Source organism: Rhincodon typus, unplaced genomic scaffold, assembly GCF_021869965.1.
Source record: "Rhincodon typus isolate 14 unplaced genomic scaffold, sRhiTyp1.1 hic_rhity00001755, whole genome shotgun sequence".
Lineage (NCBI taxonomy): Eukaryota > Metazoa > Chordata > Chondrichthyes > Orectolobiformes > Rhincodontidae > Rhincodon > Rhincodon typus.
This window is the reverse complement of record NW_025967393.1, coordinates 59-21666: the sequence shown is the minus strand read 5'-3', so window position 1 is coordinate 21666 and position 21608 is coordinate 59. Positions and strand designations below refer to the sequence as shown.

The following is a 21608-nucleotide window of genomic DNA, read 5'->3' as shown; positions in this document are numbered from 1 at the left end:
AAACATTGCTCAAGGAGACAAGCCATCAACATTTTGGCTTTGCAAGCAGACTTGAAAAATTGAGGTCCCTTTTATGAAGTTTGTTTCTTGCATTCAGCCTTGATGAATATAAGACTAAAAGCTTCAATTTCTTGTCTTCTTTTATCAGAATTATGAGAAATATACTGCTATTAAATATTGACTTGCACCTTGCTTCTATCTTGCAGCCAGAAACACAGCTGTACTGGGAGAAATGGTGGACTATTATAATATCTTGGGAGTGTCTCACAATTCCTCTCAAGAAGATATCAAAAAAGCGTAAGTATTTATGTCTCTGCATCCTTCATGCAGGCTGATATTTTTAAAGTGAATGTATTTGTAAGTTATCTGTATGCCTTTGTAAAGTGGCCTGGAACTTGGGAATTGTTGGATGACGAAGGATCTAAAGATCTATGTCACCTTCTAATCATGCTGGTACTCACATGATGCTGTGGAGTTGTTCACTAATCATAACAGTCAATCTCTATCAGACAGTCCAGAACAAGCTCAGGCATGAGGTAAGAAAACTCACACTGGTGGAAAGCTTTGGGACTTCTCGGATCAAAGTCACATTCTGCCCCCCTCCCGAATCATGTTATACACACTGCCTGACAGGTCCCAAATACCTCTTTTGTTGAAGTCCCAAATACTGTTTTCTGAAAGAAACCAATCCAGTGCGTGTTTAAATGAGTCCATACAACCTGCTCCCACTGCCTGGCTAAGAAGTCTGTTCCACATATGAACCACTTGCTCACTGAAATGTTACTTTATGGGAGAAGGGGACACCTGGTGTCATAAAATCATTAGAAATAGAGTAGGCCATTCAGCCCCTTGAGGTTGCTCTGTATTTAGTAAGATTACTTCAGATCTAATTTTGGTTTTAACTCCACTTTCCTGCCTGATCTCCATAATCCTTGACTCCCTGGTCCCCTTCCTTCAATGCAGTTATCAGTTATACAGCTCCCTGTTTCTTTATAAGAACATAGAAATTAGGAGCAGGAATAGGCCATTTGGCCCCTTAAAAACCACAACACCATTCAATAAGATCATAACTGGTCTGATTCCTGCCTAGCCCGATAACCTTTCACCTCCCAGCCCTCTTGCTTATCAAGAATCTACCCACCCCTGCCTTAAAAATATACAAGGATTCTGCTTCCACCAACGTTACAGGAACAGAATTCCAAAGACTCATGACCCTCAGAGAAAATTTCTCCATGGTTCTGTCTTCAGTAGTCAGTCCTTAACTTTTTAAACAGTGACTCCTATTCGTAGATTCTCCCAGAAGATCAAAATCTTTTCCTCAACTGTTTTGTGCAAATTGCTCAAGATACATCAGAGTAGTCACTCTTTAGTCTTCAAAATTCCACCAGATACAACCCTAGTCTGTGCATTCTTTCCTCAAAAGGCAACCTGCCCATTCCAGACACTGACCTAGTAAACCTCTCCGAGTTACTGGGAATCCTTGCTTTACCTGCATGATAGATCTGGAATTAACACTGATCCCTCACATTGAAAATAGGCCTTTGGTTCTGAAGAAAGGTCCAGACCCAAAACGTCAGCTTTCCTGCTCCTCTAATGGTGCCTGGCCTGCTATATTCATCCAGCTCTACATCTTGTTATCTCCTTTGGTTCAAAATGCCTTCAATAGTGTAATAAATTTTAAAATGGCCACGTGAGGTTACCCAACAGACAAGTTGGTACAACAGTAAATATAACAGAGCAGGGAACATCGAAGAGTCATAAAGCACGGATACAGGGCCTTTGGACCAGCTTGTCCATGCTGACCAGGTTTCCCAAACTCGTCCTATTTACCTGTGTTTGGCCCATATCCCTCTAAACCTTTCCTTTCCATGTACCTATCAAAATGTCTTTTAAATGTTGTAATTGTACTCACCTTTACCACTTCCTCTGGTAGCTCATTACACCTATGAACAACCCTCAGTGTAAAAAAGTTGCCCCTCAGGCCCCTTTTAAATCTTTCTTCTCTCACCTTAAACCCATGCCATCTAGTTTTGAACTCCCCTACCCTAGGGCAAAGACCTTGGCTATTCATCTTATCTATGCCCCTCATGATTTTATAAACCTGTATAAGGTCACCACTCAACCTCCTATGGTCCAGTGGAAAAAGTCCCAACCTTTCCTTATAACTCCAACCCTCCAATCTTGGTAACATCCTTATAAATATCTCTTCTGTACCCTTTTCTAGTTTAACTACATCCTTCCTATAGCAGGGTGACCAGAATTTTATGCAGTACTCCAAATGTGGCCTTATCAATGTCTTGTACAGCCATACCATAATGTCCCAACTCCTGTATTCAGTGCTCTGACCAATGAAGGCAAGTGTACCAAACGCTGCCTTCACCACCCTGTCTACCTTTGATGAAGGGTCAAACAACCAAGGTGAATTATAGAATCCTTCTGGTGCAGAAAGAGGCCTTTCAGCCCATTATGTTTACACTGACGCTCTGAAGAGCATTCCTACACCCGCACGCTACCCCAATAACCCCACATTGCTATGGCTAGTTCACCTATCATGGTCAATCCACCTAACCCGAAGGCAGTGGACGGGAGCATTGCTGATACTTTGAAAACTGATTCATGGTGAGATAGCAGACTGAAAATAAAGAAACAATGAAATTACACATTGGATGATTAGATTGCATCAGCAGATTGATTGTATTTTGGTACACATGACAATAAAATCAATCAGTGAAAAGCTTTGTTTACAAGCGGTACAGGCAGATCACAGCAAGCAAAGAATGTACAGATTAAAAGGGCTTAGAGGCATACAGACTACATTGCAGGTTATGTTGTTTGAGGCTAGAGTCCATTCCTGATTGTGCTGGTGCATGTGTTCAGGCTTCTGTATCTTCTGCCTGACGAATGAGGTTGTAGGAGAGAATTACCGGGGTGCTATGGGTCTCTGATGATGATGGTCACTTTTCTGTGGCAGAGAGACGTGTAAATGGAGTCCGTGGTTGGAAGTTTGGCTTCTGTGATGGTCTGGGCTGTGCCACAACCTCCTGTAGTTTCTTACAGTCCTGGGCAGAGCAGTTGCCTTACCAGGCCGTTATGCACCCGGACAGTATGCTTTCAATGGCGCATCTGTAGAAGTTGGTGAGGGACCTTATGGACATGCCAAATTTCCTGAGCTGCTTGAGGAAGAAGAGGCATTATTGTGCCTCTTGACCATTGTATCTAAGTGGGAAGTCCAGGACAGGTCGTCAGTTATCGTCACTCCGAAGAACTTGATGTTCTTCACTCTCTCAATCTCAGTTCCGTTGATGTAGATGGGGACATGTTCTCCTTTCTTTCTGAAGTCGATGATCAGATAAGTGTAAGGACATCTACTTTGAGAAGTAGAGTTGAATAGAAGTAGAAACAAATTGCTGGAGAAACTTGACTGTGACAGTGTCTGTGGAGAGAGCAGCAGAGTTAACGTTTTGAGTCCAATCTAACTTTTTTTTTGCAGCTGAGACTGAATAGAACACTTGCTGAAATGACGGAAAATTAGAAACTCTGGAAGCCCAAAGATACTTGGGGTGTCCATGTTCATTAAAATAGCATGAGCAGGAACAGAAAATAATCTAAAAGGCTGAAGTAATGCTGGCCTTTGTATCAGGGGAACTACAGTACAAGGGTTAGAAGTTATACCACAGCTGAACAAAACCCTGGTTAGACCACACTTGGAAGTGCTGTGAGAAATTTCTGGGCATCACAACCAGGGAAGCAACTATTAACCTTGGAGGGACTGTTATATATTTACAACTGTAGAGGCTCCAAGATTAAATTATGAGGAGAGTTTACACAAAATAGGGTTGTATTCCTTGAAATTTAGGTTACAAGGTGATTTGGTTGGAGCTTGCCTATCTGAAGTCTCAAGGAAGTAAGGATTAATCTCCAGGACACTGCTGAGAGCAGGAGAAAAGTCATTAGAGAATCAATGCACTTTTGTTTAGATATCATGTGAACTCTATTAAAAGCCAAAAGAACTGCGGATGCTGTAAATCAGGAACAAAAACAAAGTTGCTGGAAAAGCTCAGCAGGTCTGGCAGCATCCGTGAAGAAAAAACAGAGTTAACATTTCAGGTCCGGTGACCCTTCCTCAGAACTCTATTATTTGTTTGCCTTATGGGAGAAGGCAAGAGAATAGGACTGAGAAGCATATCAGTCATAATGAAAGAGTAGAACAGACTCGATGGTCTGATTCTGAATGGTCTAATTCTGCTCCTATAGCTTAGATCTTATGAATATTGGAGATAGGAGGGAAGAAAGAGACCATTTGACTCTGACAGTCAAGAATCATCCAATTGGGTAATAACAAGCCCTTTTGCTTTGTAGTTGGGTATGAGAAGACATTACATCATGAGGGTAGTCTAATTGCAGCAATATCTACTGTTGGAGGTCACATGATGAAACCACCAGGAATATGTCTAGGCAATTGATTATCCACTCGTCATCCCAGTCCCCTTTAATGAGCCTGCCTGGTATAAACTGCAGGACAGCAAAAGCTGATTTCTGCCAAGGCTTCAGATTAAGTGATTAGTTCATAATGCCATGATATATGCAACCAGCAGGATTCCTGAAACAGTATGTGTATAGGGTTGGGGTAGAAAGGTTGGTGAGCTGTCGTAGCTGACAAGTGCAGCTGAAGGAAGTTGGAAATCCCCCTCAACCTGTCTAAGGTTCTTTTTGAGTGCACTAATCTTAAATTATTGGAATTATGTCACATGTCTAAACCATTACTGCTTAACAAGCAGTTTGAGACAGATAAGATAAATGTAGAAATGTGTGGCATTGCTGCAGATAATAGCCCTCTAAACATGACTTGCAGATTTATTGTAATTGATGTATTACTAGAGGTGTGAAGCTGAACAGAAAACCCAATAACTTCTGTAATATTTCTATAATGAATTACAAAGTTAATATGAGATAGTAGGAACTGCCGATGCTGGAGTCTGAGATAATAAGGTGTGGAGCTGGATTTTGATAATTAGTCAATTGATGGTACAGAACTTGAGCATTGCTGAAAAATGTCACATTTTGCAAAACCTTGCGTATTGCACTCATTAGGATAATTTGCAAGAATACCAAGGTAAAGGGAACACATTTATACTTCATTAGGAGAGTCATGGAATCATAGCGTCATACATCATGATAACAGACCCTTCTGTCCAACCAATCCATGCCGATTATAATCCCAAACTAAACTAATCCCCTGTGCCTGCTCCTGGCCCATACCCCTTCAAACCTTTCCTATTCGTGTACTTATCCAAATGTCTTTTAAACATTGTAATTGTGCCCATATCCACCACTTCCTCAGGAAATTCATTCCACACATGAACCAACCTCTGTAAAAAATTTGCCCCTCATGAGGGCGCTTATTGATTGGAAAGTGGATTCTGATTCTGCAAACAGGTACCCAGTTAGCACTTTCCTCTCGTGCTGTTTACATTAGCATTTCTTGCAAATCGTCCTGATGACGATTAAAGTTTTGACAAAATGTTATTTAGCGTTGCTGACGAGAAACAGCAATAATTGGCACTTGTACAGCATTTTAACTTAAACTAATTAGTTTAACTTAATTAACCATCCCAAAGAGAAATGTTGTCAGAAGTTGAAAATAGGTATCATTAGGGTAGACCAAAACCCTGCTGAAAGAAGGATGTTTTTGGGACTGATTGAAAGGAGGGGAAGAGCACAGCTTAGAGAAGAAATTCCAGGTTTGTGACTTGTGCAGTTGAAAGCATGTAAGCAATAGTAAAGTAGTTAAAATAGGGAATATGCACAAGGCCAAAATTGGAATAGAGTAGAGATCATGGAGTGTTTTGGGCTGTAGGGGATTACAAGAATAAAAAGGGTTGTGGTCGTGTGAAAATAATGATGAGTTTCAAATCAGTGCCTTCATAGAACCTGGAGTCAGTATAGCTCAGTGAGCGAGTTGTGGGTTAATGAATGAGACAAGTGCAAGTTCATTGATTCCCTCTTGTTCTACTGCCTTTCAGTCCATTGATCCTGATTCACCATTCTAGTAGATTGGCTAGTTCAGATGCAGGGAGTTTTGGATGAGCTCAGTTTTAGGCAGACCGTGAGAGTGCTGAAATAGTAGAATGTAAAGGCAAGATAAACCTATACATGGAGAAGACTTGGCCTTTGCTGAATTTGCATGTTTCGCGAATGATGACCCTGCGGCAATTGAAATTTTCTTTCTTTATTCCATCTCTCCCCACGTCATCGTAGTTACCGAAAATTGGCACTGCGATGGCATCCGGACAAGAACCCAGATAATAAGGAATATGCGGAACAGAAATTTAAGGAAATTGCGGAGGCGTATGAAGTACTATCGGACAGTGAGTGTTCATACCAAATTGTTTGCCAATTGTTTGTTATGAAGAGTCATTTCCTAAAGACTGTTCAGTATAAGAAAGGGGAGATTCTTCAGCACTTGCTTGCGTGTTTCGTGATCCACTTGTTACTGTGAGCTCTTGAACTTGCAGTTTCCATAGGATTGTAAGAAATACCCTTGCAGTAGCACAAACAAAGATTACTGGAAAAGCTCAGCGGGTCTGGCACCGTCTGTTGAGAGAAAGCAGAGTTCACGTCTCGGGTCCAGTGACCCTCCCTCAGAACTGAAATTAATGTTAACTCTGCTTTCTCTCCATAGATTCTGCCAGACCTGCTGAGTTTTTCCAACAGTTTCTGATTTTGTTTCTGATTTCCAGTGTCCTTAGTTCCCTGGTATTTTTTGTTTACCGCAGTTATATTTATCTAGCTTCCCCTTAAATGCATTGGTACCACCACTCTCAAGTGATGGTGAAGCACCTTCTTAACAATGGAATGCCTTGCTAGGCCATTTCCGAAGGCTTGTGCTAGTTTTTCATTCCACTTTTATTTAATTAAATAGAACTTGATTCCCTATAGCTGCCTTGATGAGATTAGAACTCATCTGAATTTACTAATCCAGTAGATTTTACTGCTGTGCTGCCATTCCCAATGTGATGGAATGATCATTTAGTTGAAATGTCACATATCTTTACAAGTGTCTAATAGTTAGTGAATCAATATTTAGCATTCTTTTCTGCTCTTTTATTTATAATGCTTTCCCTTGTTGACTTTCATGGAATTCCTTAATTAGAATATGCTATATATTGATGAAGAGACTCAGTGGTTTATGCTGGAGCACCCTATTATACTGTAGTTCATCCTGCTCCTTCCCACACTGTCACTGTTATCCTCCTGACCCATAACTGTATCTGTACTGAAGTTAATCCAACTCCCTCCCACTCTCCCAGTGTCCTGTGTTAGTAACTGCATCTCCACTGATGTTAATCCAGCTCCCTCACATTGTCACCAAGTAACCTCTTTCTCCCCACCCCCCACCCCAGTGCTTGTGTTATTGATCGTATCTCTGCTGTTGATAATCCAGTTCCCTCATTGTCATGCTGTGAAACCTATAACAACAGCTCCTTCAGATATTTAAGAGAGAAAAGTGAACAAAACTAGTGTTGGTGCTATATAAACTGAGTCCGGGGAGTTAATAGTGGAGGATAAAGTGGTGGTAGTCAAACTGAACAGATATTTTGTGTTGGTCTTCGCTAAAGAGGATGCAAGTAGCATCCTGGGAATATCTGAAAATCAGGAATTGAAAGGGATGGAGGAACTCAAAAATTATAATTACCAAGGAAGTAATGCTGAGTAAATTGTTGGATCTGAGAGTTGACAACTTCCCCGCTCCTGATGGATTTCATCCTAGGATCTCAAAAGAAGTAGCCTCACTAAATTCAGTTAAGATTCCTCTAGATTGGGAAAATAGCAAATGGAACTCTTTTACTCAAAAATGGAGGGAGGCAGACATCAGGAAACTACAAGTCTGTAGTTTAACATCTGTCATAGGGGAAATGTTAGAAGCTATTATTAAAGATGTTTAACAGGTCACTTGGATAAGTTTGAGGTAATCAGGTGGAACCAACGTGATTTTATCCAAGGGAAATCACGTTTAACTAATTTGTTGGAATTTTTTGAAGAAGTAACTTGTGCTGTGGATACAGGGGAACCACTGGATGTATTAGACTTTGCAAAAGGCATTTGGTAAGGTGCCACATCAAAGGTTATTGAGAAAAATAAGAGCTTATGTTGTAGGAGGTAATATATTGACGTGGATAGAAGCTTAGCTGGCTAACAGGGATCAGAGATTAGGAATAAGTATAGACAAATATTCAGACAGACAAGTGGTGTGCAATAGGGGTTGGTGTTGGGGCCTCAACTCCTCTTTAGGGAAGAAACCTGCTTTTCAGTTGTTTCAGCGGCGGGAGTCCGGGAGGAAGCGCAAGGGCAGCCTGGGAAGGTGAGCTTTTCGATTATAAAAGTCTTACCTCGCGTGACTCCATTTTTGGAGTGTGAGGTAATATATTTGGGCGGTTGCTTTACCCGAAACACTACCGAGGTAGTGTCTCCCACCCATCCTCCTCCTCTAACCAAAAAAAAAAGGTTCTGAGCGCTGATTTGGTAAGGCTACTAGTTTTTTTTAAAATTTGTCCGTTTGGGAATTCAGAACAGTGGGAATGGATGTTAGGGCAGTTATGCTCCTCCTGTAGAATGTGGGAGGTAAGGGTCACCACTAGTGTCCCCACTGACTTCATCTGCGGGAAGTGCACCCAACTCCAGCTCCTTGGAAACCGTGTTAGGGAACTGGAGCTGGAGCTGGATGAACTTCGGATCATTCGGGAGGCTGAGGGGGTAATTGAGAGGAGTTACTGGGAGGTAGTCACACCTCAGGTACAGGAAAAAAGTAGATGGGTTACAGTCAGGGGATGGAAAGGGAACAGGCAGACAGTGCAGGGATTCCCTATGGCCATTCCCCTCAAAAACAAGTATACCGTTTTGGATACTGTTGGGGGGGATGACTTACCAGGGGTAAGCCATGGGGTACAGGTCTCTGGCACAGAGTCTATCCCTGTTGCTCAGAAGGGAAGGGGGAAGAGGAGGAGAGCATTAGTCATTGGGGACTCCATAGTTCGGGGGACAGATAGGAGATTCTGTGGGAACGAGAGAGACTCACGGTTGGTGTGTTGACTCCCAGGTGCCAGGGTCCTTGATGTCTCGGATCGTGTTTTCGGGATCCTTAAGGGGGAGGGGGAGCAGCCCCAAGTCGTGGTCCACATAGGCACCAACGACATAGGTAGGAAAAGGGATGGGGATGTAAGGCAGAAATTCAAGGAGCTAAGGTGGAAGCTTAGAGCTAGAACAAACAGAGTTGTTATCTCTGGTTAGTTACCCGTGCCACGTGCTAGCGAGGCGAGGAATAGGGAGAGAGAGCAGTTGAACGCGTGGCTACAGGGATGGTGCAGGAGGGAGGGATTCAGATACCTGGATAATTGGGGCTCATTCTGGGATAGGTGGGACCTCTACAAACGGGATGGTCTACACCTGAACCAGAGGGGTACCAATATCCTGGGGGGGAGATTTGCTAATGCTCTTCGGGAGAGTTTAAACTAATTCAGCAGGGGGATGGGAACCTGAATTGTAGCTCCAGTGTACAGGAGGTTGAGAGGAGTGAGGTCATAAATAAGGTTTCAAGGTCGCAGGAGTGTACCGGCAGGCAGGAAGGTGGTTTGAAGTGTGTCTACTTCAATGCCAGGAGCATCCGGAATAAGGTGGGTGAACTTGCAGCATGGGTTGGTACCTGGGACTTCGATGTTGTGGCCATTTCGGAGACATGGATAGAGCAGGGACAGGAATGGTTGTTGCAGGTTCCGGGGTTTAGATGTTTCGGTAAGATCAGGGAAGGTGGTAAAAGAGGGGGAGGTGTGGCATTGTTAGTCAAGGACAGTATTACGGTGGCAGAAAGGACGTTTGATGACAACTCGTCTACTGAGGTAGTATGGGCTTAGGTTAGAACCAGGAAAGGAGAGGTCACCCTGTTGGGAGTTTTCTGTAGGCCTCCGAAAAGTTCCAGAGATGTAGAGGAAAAGATTGCAAAGATGATTCTGGACAGGAGCGAAAGTAACAGGGTAGTTGTTATGGGGGACTTTAACTTTCCAAATATTGACTGGAAACGCTATAGTTCGAGTACTTCAGATGGGTCAGTTTTTGTCCAATGTGTGCAGGAGGGTTTCCTGACACAGTATGTAGATAGGCCAACAAGAGGCGAGGCCACATTGGATTTGGTACTGGGTAATGAACCAGGCCAGGTGTTAGATTTGGAGGTAGGTGAGCACTTTGGTGATAGTGACCACAATTCGGTTATGTTTACTTTAGCGATGGAAAGGGATCGGTATATACCGCAGGGCAAGAGTTATAGCTGGGGGAAAGGCAATTATGAGGCGATGAGGCAAGATTTTAGGATGCATAGGATGGAGAAGGAAACTGCAGGGGCTGGGCACAATTGAAATGTGGAGCTTGTTCAAGGAACAGCTACTGCGTGTCCTTGAGAAGTATGTACCTGTCAGGCAGGGAGGAAGTGGTCGAGCGAGGGAACCGTGGTTTACTAAAGAAGTTGAATCTCTTGTCAAGAGGAAGAAGGAGGCTTATGTAGAGATGAGGCGTGAAGGCTCAGTTAGGGTGCTTGAGAGTTACAAGTTAGCCAGAAAGGACCTAAAGGGAGAGCTAAGAAGAGCCAGGAGGGGACATGAGAAGTCTTTAGCAGGTAGGATCAAGAAAAACCCTAAAGCTTTCTATAGGTATGTCAGGAATAAAAGAATGACTAGAGTAAGATTAGGGCCGGTCAAGGACAGTAGTGGGAAGTTGTGCGTGGAGTCCGAAGAGATAGGAGAGGTGCTAAATGAATATTTTTCGTCAGTATTCACACAGGAAAAAGACAATGTTGTCGAGGAGAATACTGAGATACAGTCTATTGGACTAGACGGGATTGAGGTTCATAAGGAGGAGGTGTTAGCAATTCTGGAAGGTGTGAAAATAGATAAGTCCCCTGGGCCGGATGGGATTTATCCTAGGATTCTCTGGGAAGCTCGGGAGGAGATTGCAGAGCCTTTGGCTTTGATCTTTATGTCGTCATTGTCTTCAGGAATAGTGCCAGAAGACTGGAGACTAGCAAATGTTGTCCCCTTGTTCAAGAAGGGGAGTCGAGACAACCCTGGTAATTATAGACCAGTGAGCCTTACTTCGGTTGTGGGTAAAGTGTTGGAAAGGATTATAAGAGATAGGATTTATAATCATCTAGAAAGGAATAATTTGATTAGGGATAGTCAACACGGTTTTGTGAAGGGTAGGTCGTGCCTCACAAACCTTATTGAGCCCAGGTTGATAGCGTTGTTAAGAAGGCGTACAGTATGTTAGGTTTTATTGGTAGAGGGATTGAGTTTTGGAGCCATGAGGTCATGTTGCAGCTGTACAAAACTCTGGTGTGGCCGCACTTGGAGTATTGCGTATAGTTCTGGTCACTGCATTATAGGAAGGATGTGGAAGCATTGGAAAGGGTGCAGAGGAGATTTACCAGGATGTTGCCTGGTATGGAGGGAAGGTCTTATGAGGAAAGGCTGAGGGACTTGAGGTTGTTTTCGTTAGAGAGAAGAAGGTTAAGAGGTGACTTGATAGAGACATACAAGATGATCAGAGGATTAGATAGGGTGGACAGTGGGAGCCTTTTTCCTCGGATGGTGATGGCTAGCACGAGGGGACATAGCTTTAAATTGAGGGGTGATAGATATAGGACAGATGTCAGAGGTAGGTTCTTTACTCAGAGAGTAGTAAGGGCGTGGAATGCCCTGCCTGCAAAAATAGTAGACTCGCCCACTTTCAGGGCATTTAAATGGTCATTGGATAAACATATGGATGATAATGGAATAGTTTAGGGCTTCAGATTGGTTTCACAGGTCGGCGCAACATGGAGGGCCGAAGAGCCTGTACTGCACTGTAATGTTCTATGTTCTATGTTCTATGTTCTGCCATCCTTACCTGATCTGGCCTACGTGTGACTCCAGACCCACAGCCAATGTGGTTGACTGTTAACTGCCCTCTGGGCAATTAGGGATGGCCAATAAATGCTACCCTAGCCAGTGATGCCCACATCCCGTGAATGAATAAAGGAAATTATATAAATGATTTGGATGAAGGGGCCAAAAGTGTGGTAGCTAAATTTGTTAATGAGACAAAGGAAGGTATGAAAGTGAGTTGTGACGGGGATATGAGGAGCCTATAAAGGGAAAGAGAAGTGTTAAGTGAGTGGGCAAATGTTCTGGCGAATGGCATTCAATGTGGGAAAGTGTGAAATTTTCCATTTGGCAGAAAGAATAAAAATGTAGCATATTATCTTAAATAGTGAGAGATTACAAAGATCTGAATGTCTTAGTTGATGAATCACAAGGTTAGAATCTTACAACAATTACAGAAATTGGTTTAGAAACTCATCAGGTCAAGCAGCATCTGTAGAGAGAAAGCAAAGTTATGTTCAGAGGCCAGAGAACATCTTCAAGAGCATAAAAAATGAAAGAACTGCGGATGCTGTAAATTAGGAACAAAAACAGAAGTTGCTGGAAAAGCTCAGGAGGTCTGGTAGCATCCGTGAAGGAAAAAAAAAGGAGTAAAAGTTTCGGGTCCGGTTTTCTCTTTGCAGATGTTGCCAGACCTGCTGAGCTTTTCCAGCAACTTCGGTTTTTGTTTCACATTTCCAGCAGCCACAGTTGTTTTATTTTAACATCTTATAATGTTGGTTTGCAGTGCTGGTGATATTTTATTGTTAGATTCGCTGCTACCAATCCTCTTTATTGTAGATTAATCTAAGTTTTGGAAGGATGCCCATAGGACGTTTCCAGGAAAAAACAGACTGGATCTTGATAATCAGTAAATATTTGTTCTGTAGTAATTATTGGCTAATTACACAATAGCTAGTTATGTTACATCTTTGATATATGATAACCCCTTGAGACATCAGACTCAACTAAGAGTAAATACATGACACTGCTTTAGATACATGCTGTTAACATGCACTGGACGTTCTGCCAACTATACGCAACATGCTGAATACTCTTGGGGAGTTGGACTACACACACATCCCTCTGGACTCTGGTCAGCTCATTCTAGGAACAGTCCTTTTTATTCTAATGACGGGTACATATTGCATGATGTAAGTTCGCCCTTTTGTATACTAACTGCTGTGTACAACAATTACCACCACATCTCTGTTTCTCTCAACTGATCCCTTCCCTAGACCATGGCATCGGCAGGTTCTTTTCGATAGAAACACGTTGAGAAATTAAAGGAACATGAAGAGATCTGAAATCAAGAACGTTGTAATATTAGTGACTTTGAAGGAGTTTTAATGTCCATAAATTATCCCCCAAACAAAGTTGCTTGCTCATTCAAAGCAGTGCATAGCATGAAATGCTGGTGGTAATGCACTGCCTGTTTCCAAGTCCCCATCTCCTGTTTGATCCATTTTACCCAGTGCTGAGAATGTGGAGCTTGCTGCCAAGTGAATTAGTTCAGGTGAATAATACGACTGAAGCATTTAAGGGGAAGCTGGATGTAACATGAGGGAGGAAGGATTAGAAGGATATGTTGCTGACGTGAGGTGAAGTCAGCAGTGAGAAGGCTGGTGTGGTGTATGAACACAATATTATTTGGAATTTTGTGTTCACTTCTGGTCACCACACTGCCAGAAGGATGTGGTGGCTTTGGTGAGGGTGCAGAAAAGATTTACCAGGATGTTGCCTGGTATGGAGGGCGTTAGCTATGAGGAGAGATTGGAGAAACTTGGGTTGTTCTCACTGGAATGATGGAAGTTGAGAGGTGACCTGAAAGAGGTCTACAAGATTATGAAGGGCGTGGACAGTCAGAAGCTTTTTCCCAGGGTGGAAGATTCAGTTATCAGGGGCCATGGGTTTAAGGTGTGAGGGGCAAGGTTTAAAGGTGATGTACGAGGCAACTTTTTTTTTTTTTTTACACAGAGTGTGGTGGGTGGCTGGAACTCGGTGCCAGGGGAGGTAATGGAAGCAGATACTATAGTGACTTTTAAAGGCCATCTTGACAAATATATGAATAAGATGGGAATAGAGGGATACGGTCCCCGGAAGGGTAGAGAGTTTTAGTTGTGACGGGCAGCATGTCGGTGCAGGCTTGGAGGGCTGAAGGGCCTGTTCCTGTGCTGTAACTTTCTTTGTTCTTTGTACCCTGGACTGAATGGCCTGTTTCTGTGCTGCACAACATTCATGTGATATGTGTGCCACTTAATTTTCTTCACTTTTTGTTTGCAGAAAGTAAACGAGAAGTTTATGACAGATATGGAAAGGATGGATTAATCGGAGGAGGTAAGAGCATATTACTTGTTTCAGATTTTCCATTTCAGTCTTGGACTCTTTCCCTTTTACCCCTCTACCACCAAACAACTGTGCAGTTATTTTCATCTACCTGTCCAGACATGCTATGACACAAGGCTGGGGCAGGTGGGACCTGAACCTCGGACTTTTTACTCCAGAGGTAGGGTCTTCCATTTATAACATTGTCTGGGTCTCTGGATTGTTAATCCAGCAGCAATACCACTGTTCTATCATCTCCCCTTCCCAAAGAACTGTGTATTCTGAGGAATAATTGAACCTTTTAAGCCCAAGACCAAAAGCTTGTAATTACTGCTTGAGGGGTTAATGATGAATATTTGCCAAAAGAGGTAGGTGAGGTCCTAAACAAATACTTTATGTCGGTATTCACCAAAGAGAAGAAGTTGGTAGACAATGATCTCAGGGAAGGGAGTGTCAAATTTCTAAGCCAAGTTGCTATTAAAAAGGAAGAGGTGTTGTGCGTCTTAAAAAGTATTAAGTATTAAGCCCTCGGGTCCTGATGGGATCTATCCCACAATATTGAGAGAGATAAGAGAACAAATTGCTGGAGCATTGACGAACATCTTTGCATCCTGTTTAGCCATAGGTGAGGTCCAGAGACTGGAGAATGGCCAATATCGTCCCATTGTTTAAAAAGGGTAGCAGAGATAATACAGGAAATTTTAGGCCTGTGAGCCTCACGTTAGTGGTAGGGAAATTATTGGAAAGGACTCTCGGGGACAAGATCTATATGCATTTAGAAGCAAATGGACTTATTAGTGATAGACAGTGTGGTTTTGTGCGGGGGATGTTGTACCTCGCTAACTTAATCGAGTTTTTTGAGGAGGTGTTGAGGATGATTGATGAGGGAAAAGCTGTTGATGTTGTTGACGTGAACATCAGTAAAGCCTTTGACAAGGTCCCTCATGGCAGACTGATAGAAAAGGTGAAGTCACATGTTATCAGGGATGAGTTGGTAAGATGGATACAGAACTGGCTTAGTCATAGGAGACAGAGGGTAGCAGTGGAAGGATGCTTTTCAGAATGGAGGGTTGTGACTAGTGATGTTCCACAGGGATCAGTGCTGGGACCTCTGCTGTTCGTGGTTTACATAAACGATTTAGAGGAAAACATGGCTGGTCTAATTAATACATTTGTGGATGATACAAAGATTGGAGGAGTTGCGGATAGTGAGGAGGATTGTCAAAGTATACAGCACGATATGGATCAGTTGGAGGCCTGGGCAGAAAAATGGCAGATGGAGTTTAATCTGAACAAATGTGAGGTGATGCATTTTGGAAGGTCAAGTACAGGTGGAAATTATACAGTGAATGGCAGACCTCTAGGGAGTACTGATATGCAGAGGGATCTGGGTGTGCAGGTCCACAGATCACTGAAGGTGGCAGTGCAGGTAGATAAGGTGGTAAAAAAGGCTTATGGCATGTTTGCCTTCATTGGAAGGGGCAGTGAGTATAAGGATAGACAAGTTATGCTGCAGATTTATGGAACTTTAGTTAGGCCACAGCTGGAATATTGTGTACAGTTCTGGTCACTCCACTACCAGGAGGATGTGGATACTTTGGAGAGAGTACAGAAAAGGTTTTCCACGATGTTGTCTAATACGGGGGATTTTAGCTATGAAGAAAGGTTGGATAGGCTGTGTTTATTTTCACTGGAACGCAGGAGGTTGAGGGGTGACCTAATGGACATTTTCACGATCGTGAATGGCATGATTAGAATGGAAAGTATGAGGCTTTTTCCAAGGGTGGAGTGGTTAATTACTAGGGGACGCAGATTCAAGGTGCTAGGAGTGAGGAGGGGGGGGAATGTTTAAAAGAGATGTGCAAGGCAAGTTTTTCACACAAAGAATGGTGTGTGCCTCGAACGCGCTGCCAGAGAAGGTGGTGGAAGCAGACACAATACCAACATTCAAGAAGCACCTGGATGAATACATGACTAGGAAGGGAATAGAGGGATATGGATCCTGTAAGTGAAGACAGTTTTAATGTGGAAGGGTAAAATGTTTTGGCGCAGGCTTGGAGGACCGAAGGGCCTGTTCCTGTGCTGTATTGTTCTTTGTTCTTGTTCTATTTGATAGGGTAACATTTAGTTACAAAAACAAATCTTCTGGAAAAGCTCAGCAGGTCTGGCAGCTTCTGTGAAGGAAAAAACGACGTTTTGGGTCCAGTGACCCTTCCTCGGAACTGAAAGGTTAACTCTGTTTTTCCCTTCACAGATGCTGCCAGACCTGCTGAGCCTTTCCAGTAAATTTGTTTTTGTTCCTGATTTACAGCATCCACAGTTCTTTCAGTTTTCTTGCCTGGGGAAGTCCAGACCAAAAGAGTTCCAGTATGATCATTCTCTCGTGGTCTAAACAAGGTTCCATAAAAGCTTAATGTGTAACCTCATTGCTTATGAACTTTAAAGTGGACACTGCTGTTTGGTTTGTTTTTATTAAGTAGTTTTACTAGCTTGCACGCTACATCTAGTGCTTGTGTGATTTGATGTCCACGTTGCACTTATAGACTTGAATATTTTATTTTTATTAATGTTTTTATTTCTAACAGGCGGCAGAGGCCCCACCGTGGACACGGAGTTCCCAGGCTTTATGTTTTCATTCCGAAGCCCTGACGAAGTATTTAGGGAATTTTTCGGTGGGCGAGATCCTTTTGCAGAGCTATTTGGTGAGGATTCACTGCTTTTGTCTTTCTGCTTTGCCTTATTCCTCTATGGTTACACCTCAAGGCCACAGCGTGATGGCCAGTCACTTTCCACAGGATCCCAAGGGACCCCACGGTGGGATGTAACACAGTAGACTGGGCAAAGTTGTTCCTGTTTGAAAAAGAAACCAGAACGAGAGGGCATAGATTTGAAATGATGTGCAAACAAATCGAGGGTGATGTGAGAAAACCTTTTTCACTCAGCGAATAGTTAGGGTCTGGAATTCGCTTCCTGGAAATGTGGTGGAGGTAGATGCAGCTGAGGCACTCAGGAGGGTATTTGTTGGTTATTTAGATCATCATGGTGTGCAGGGCTATGGGGAAAAGACAGGAGACTGGCACTAGGTAATAGAACCTTTTTCTTTATTCATTAATGGGTTGAGGGTGTCGCTGACTAGACAGCATTTATTGCCCATCCCTAATTCAGTTCAGAATCAACCACATTACTGTGGGCCTGGCGTCACATGTAGGCCAGATCAGGTAAGGATGGTAGTTTCCTTCCCTAAAGGACATTAGTGAACCAGATGGGTTTTTCCTGACAATCGACAATGGATTCATGGTCATCATTAGATTTCTAATTCCAGATATTTTATCGAATTCAAATTCTACCGTCTGCTGTGGCGGGATTCAAACTGTGGCCCCCATATCATTACCTGGGTCTCTAGGTTAACAGTCCAGTGATAATACCACTAGGCCATCACCTCCCCGATGACCAGTTAATAGAGCTGGTGTAGGCACAATGGGCTGAATGGCCGCCTCCTGCACTGTAATAATTTTGTGCATCTGAGATTCTCTAACTGATCCAAAGACAAACTTCGGTTCAATCAAAACTCTGCTGCTCCTATTCTGATGTGCAAAAAGTAAATACCATTCATCCATTCTGGTCTCCAGACTATAGGAAAGATGTTGTTAAACTTGAAAGGGCTCAGAAAAGATGTACAAAATGTCAATGGGATTGGAAGGTTTGAGCTACAGGGAGAGGCTGAATAGGCTGGGGCTTTTTTCCCCTGGAGCATCGGAGGCTGAGGGGTGACCTTTATAGAGGTTTATAAAATCATGAGGGGCATGGATAGGGTGAATAGTCAAGGTCTTTTTCCAAGGGTGGGGGAATCCAAAACTAGAGGGCATAGGTTTAAGGTGAAAGGGGAAAGATTTAAAAGGGATCTGAGCAGCAACTTTTTCACACACAGGGTGGTGTGTGTATGCAATGAGCTGCCAGAGAAAGTCGTGGAGTCTGGTACAATTACAACATTTAAAAGGCATCTGGATGGGTACATGAATGTGAAGGGTTTAGAAAGATATGGGCCAAATGCTGGCAAATGGGACTAGGTAAGATTGGGATGTCTGGCCAGCGCAGACAAATTGAACTAAATTGGGTGGCATGGTGGCTCAGTGGTTAGCACTGCAGCCTCACAGCGCCAGGGACCCGGGTTCGATTCCGGCCTTGGGCGACTGTCTGTGTGGAGTTTGCACATTCTCCCCGTGTCTGCGTGGGCTTCCTCCGGGTGCTCCGGTTTCCTCCCACAGTCCAAAGATGTGCAGGCTAGGTGGATTGACCTTGCTAAATTGCCCATAGTGTTCAGGGGTGTATGGGTTATAGGGAGATGGGTCTGGGTGGGATGCTCCAAGGGTCGGTGTGGACTTGTTGGGTCGAAGGGCCTGTTTCCACACTGTAGGGATTCTAAGATATGAACAATTCTAAGATAAAGAGTCTATTTGTGCTGTATAACTCGATGACACTATGACCTGCTGTGCTTGGTGACCCAGGTTTGAGGCATTGCCAGACAAGGACGCAGTTTTAAAGTTCTAATCCTCATGTTTAAGCCCCTTCATGCCCTCACCCTCCCCTGTTTCTCTCTGTAACCTCCTACAGCCCTTCAAAACCTCTGTGCTCCTCTAATTCCTTGAGTTATAGAGCCAGGATAGAGGATTTTCTGCTTGTCAAGTCTGCACTGACCTATCTCTGACTAATCCCACTTTCAAGCCCATTGCCTTGAATGTTATTACATTTCAAGTGCTCATCTAAGCACTTTTTAAAGGTTATGAGGTTTCCCGACCCAACCACCCTCCCAGGCAGTGCATTCCAGACCCCCACCACCCTCTAGGTGAAAAAGGTTGCTTCAAATCCCCTTTAAATCTCCTACCCTTCACCTTAAAATTGTGGCCTCTTTTTATTGACCCTTCAACGAAGGGAATTAGCTGTTTCCTATGCACCCTGACCATGTCACTCATCATCTTATACACCACTGTCAGGCCACCCCCCCAGCCTTCTGTGCTCCAAAGAAAACAACCTGAGCTTATCCAGCCTCCTCTTCGCTGAAATGCTCCATCCCAGGCAACATCCTGGTGAATCCCCTCCTGTGCAATCACGTCCTTCCTATAGTGTGGTGACCAGAGTTACACATAGCTTGAGAGATATTAACATCAGTGCAAACACCTCTTTATCTGTTAGGATCATTCATTGGCATTGTGTAAAAGAATTTGATAACGGATTCTTTTCTCCCTATTATTTCACCTGTAGAAGACTTTGGTCCGTTTTCTGAAGTGGGAGGGATCGACCAAAGTCAACGAGTACCTGGATCGTTCTTTTCATTCTCTATCCCCACGGGATCAGGTACGTCAGAGGTCGGGATAGTGGGATGGTGATATTGTGCAGTTAGTAATAGGGTGGAGTCTAACGCTGCCTAGGGGCAGGTAGAGGGAGAATTGGCCACCATGTTGTGGCTGGTGTGCCTGGCTGCCTGTCTCTGTCTCTATTTCCCCTGCGGCTGGGAGAGGTGTTTGTGTAATGGAGTTCCTGAAATGCCTCTCCTTGCCATGGCTTGGATTTTACTCACGGAGGCTAGGACAAGTGGAGAGCCCAGCAGGGATCACTACCAGTGTAGGTATTTGGGAAAGGTAGGGGTTATATCCCTTCTGAGTTTCCCTGCAATTGTCAGGGGCCACACCTGACTTTTCCCATCTCTGCTTTTCTTTCATGACCTTTACCTTGTCCAGGAATAGGCCCCTCAAGCATGTTTGACTATTCAATATGATCATATTGCTGTTCTGACTGTAAGTTCAAATCTGCATTTTTTGATTACCTTTCACCCCTTGCTTAAGAATCTATCTTTGTCTTAAAAATGTTCAAGGACTCTTCTTCCAGCACTTCAGGAAGAGGATTCCAAAATCTCTCAGCCCTCTGAGGGAAAATATTTTGCCTAATCTTTGTTTTTTTTTTCAAATGGACCACCCTTGATTTTGAAACAGGAGCCCCTAGTCCTGAATTCTCCCACAAGAGGAAACGTCCACCCTGTCAAGACCCCTCAGGATTTTGTTTCAAACAAGTTGCCTCTTACTTTTCTTAATTCCTAGCATGTCCAACCTTTACTCATGCGACAATCCGCCCATTCCAGGTATTAGTCTGGTATAATTTCTCTGAATTTCTTTCAATGCGTTTACATCTTTCCCTAAGTAAGACCAATTCAGGATGCAGTGCTCCAGAAATAGCCTTAGCAGGGTCATGTGTAACTGAAGCATAAACTCTACTTCTACATTCACTTCTTGTGCCAAATAATAACATTCCATTAGCTTGCTTAATTACTTACTGTACCTGCATAATAACTATCTGCGATTCAACCCTCTGCTGGTCTCCTCTGACAGCTGCACACACACACCCCGCTTTGGTTAATGGGTCACTGTTTCTCCATGCTGAACACCACATGGAGGGTGTACTGAGGGTGACAGAAGTACAGAATGTGTTCTGGGTGGGAGACTTCAGCGTCCATCACCAAAGTAGCTCAGCAGCACCAGAACTGACCGATGGCTGAGTCCTAAAGGACATAGCTGCTAGACTGGGTCTGTAGAAGGTGCTGAGGGAACCAACAGGAGGGGAAAAGCAAACTTGACTTCAGCCTCACCAACCTGCCTGCTGTAGACTCATCTGGTTATGACAGTATCGGTAAGGGTGACCACCGCATGGTCTTTGTGGAAGTGAAGTCCAGTCTGGACAATGAAAATACCCTCCATTGTGGTGTGTGGCAATATCACTGCATTAACTGGGACAGATTTTGAACAGATCCAGCAACTTGAGGCTTGGGAATCCATAAAGTGTTGTGAGCCTCAACTGCAGCAAAATTGAACTTCAGCATAGTCTGTAATCTCATGACTCAGTGCTGTCACGGGTTCAAAAATCATGGAGCACCCTCCCTAACAGCACTGTGGATGTAACCAGACCCCAAAGACTATAGCAGTTCAAGAAGGCGCCTGATGAAGGAACAACACTTGAAAGCTTGTGAGTTCAAATAACCTGTTGGAGTGTAACCTGGCGTGTAATTTGTCACTCTGTCCATAACAGAATTGATAGGAGTGACCACCACATAGTTGTTGTGGAGATGAAATCCCATCTTCACGCTGAGAATACTCTCCAGTATGTTATGTCACTGAGCTAAATGGGACAAATTTTGAGCAGATCTAACAATTCAGAACGGGCATCCATGAGGTGCTGTTGGTCATCAGCACTAGTAGAATTGTACTTTTTAGTACAATCTGCAATCTCATGGCCTGCTTTATCCTCCACTCTACTATCACCGTCAAGCCAGGATATTAACACTGGTTCAAT

General features: G+C 43.5%; 1 protein-coding gene across 1 annotated transcript; it reads left to right on the top strand.

The window, feature by feature from the left end:
• Positions 1 to 203: 203 nt before the first annotated feature.
• LOC125481333 (dnaJ homolog subfamily B member 2-like) lies at positions 204 to 19633 on the top strand (the record flags this gene model as incomplete). The annotated part of the gene is made up of 5 exons (XM_048592763.1): positions 204 to 297; positions 6259 to 6368; positions 14229 to 14282; positions 16856 to 16972; positions 19530 to 19633. Coding segments are annotated over exons 1-5 (450 nt in total), but the record flags the coding sequence as incomplete, so codon positions are not given.
• Positions 19634 to 21608: the final 1975 nt, after the last annotated feature.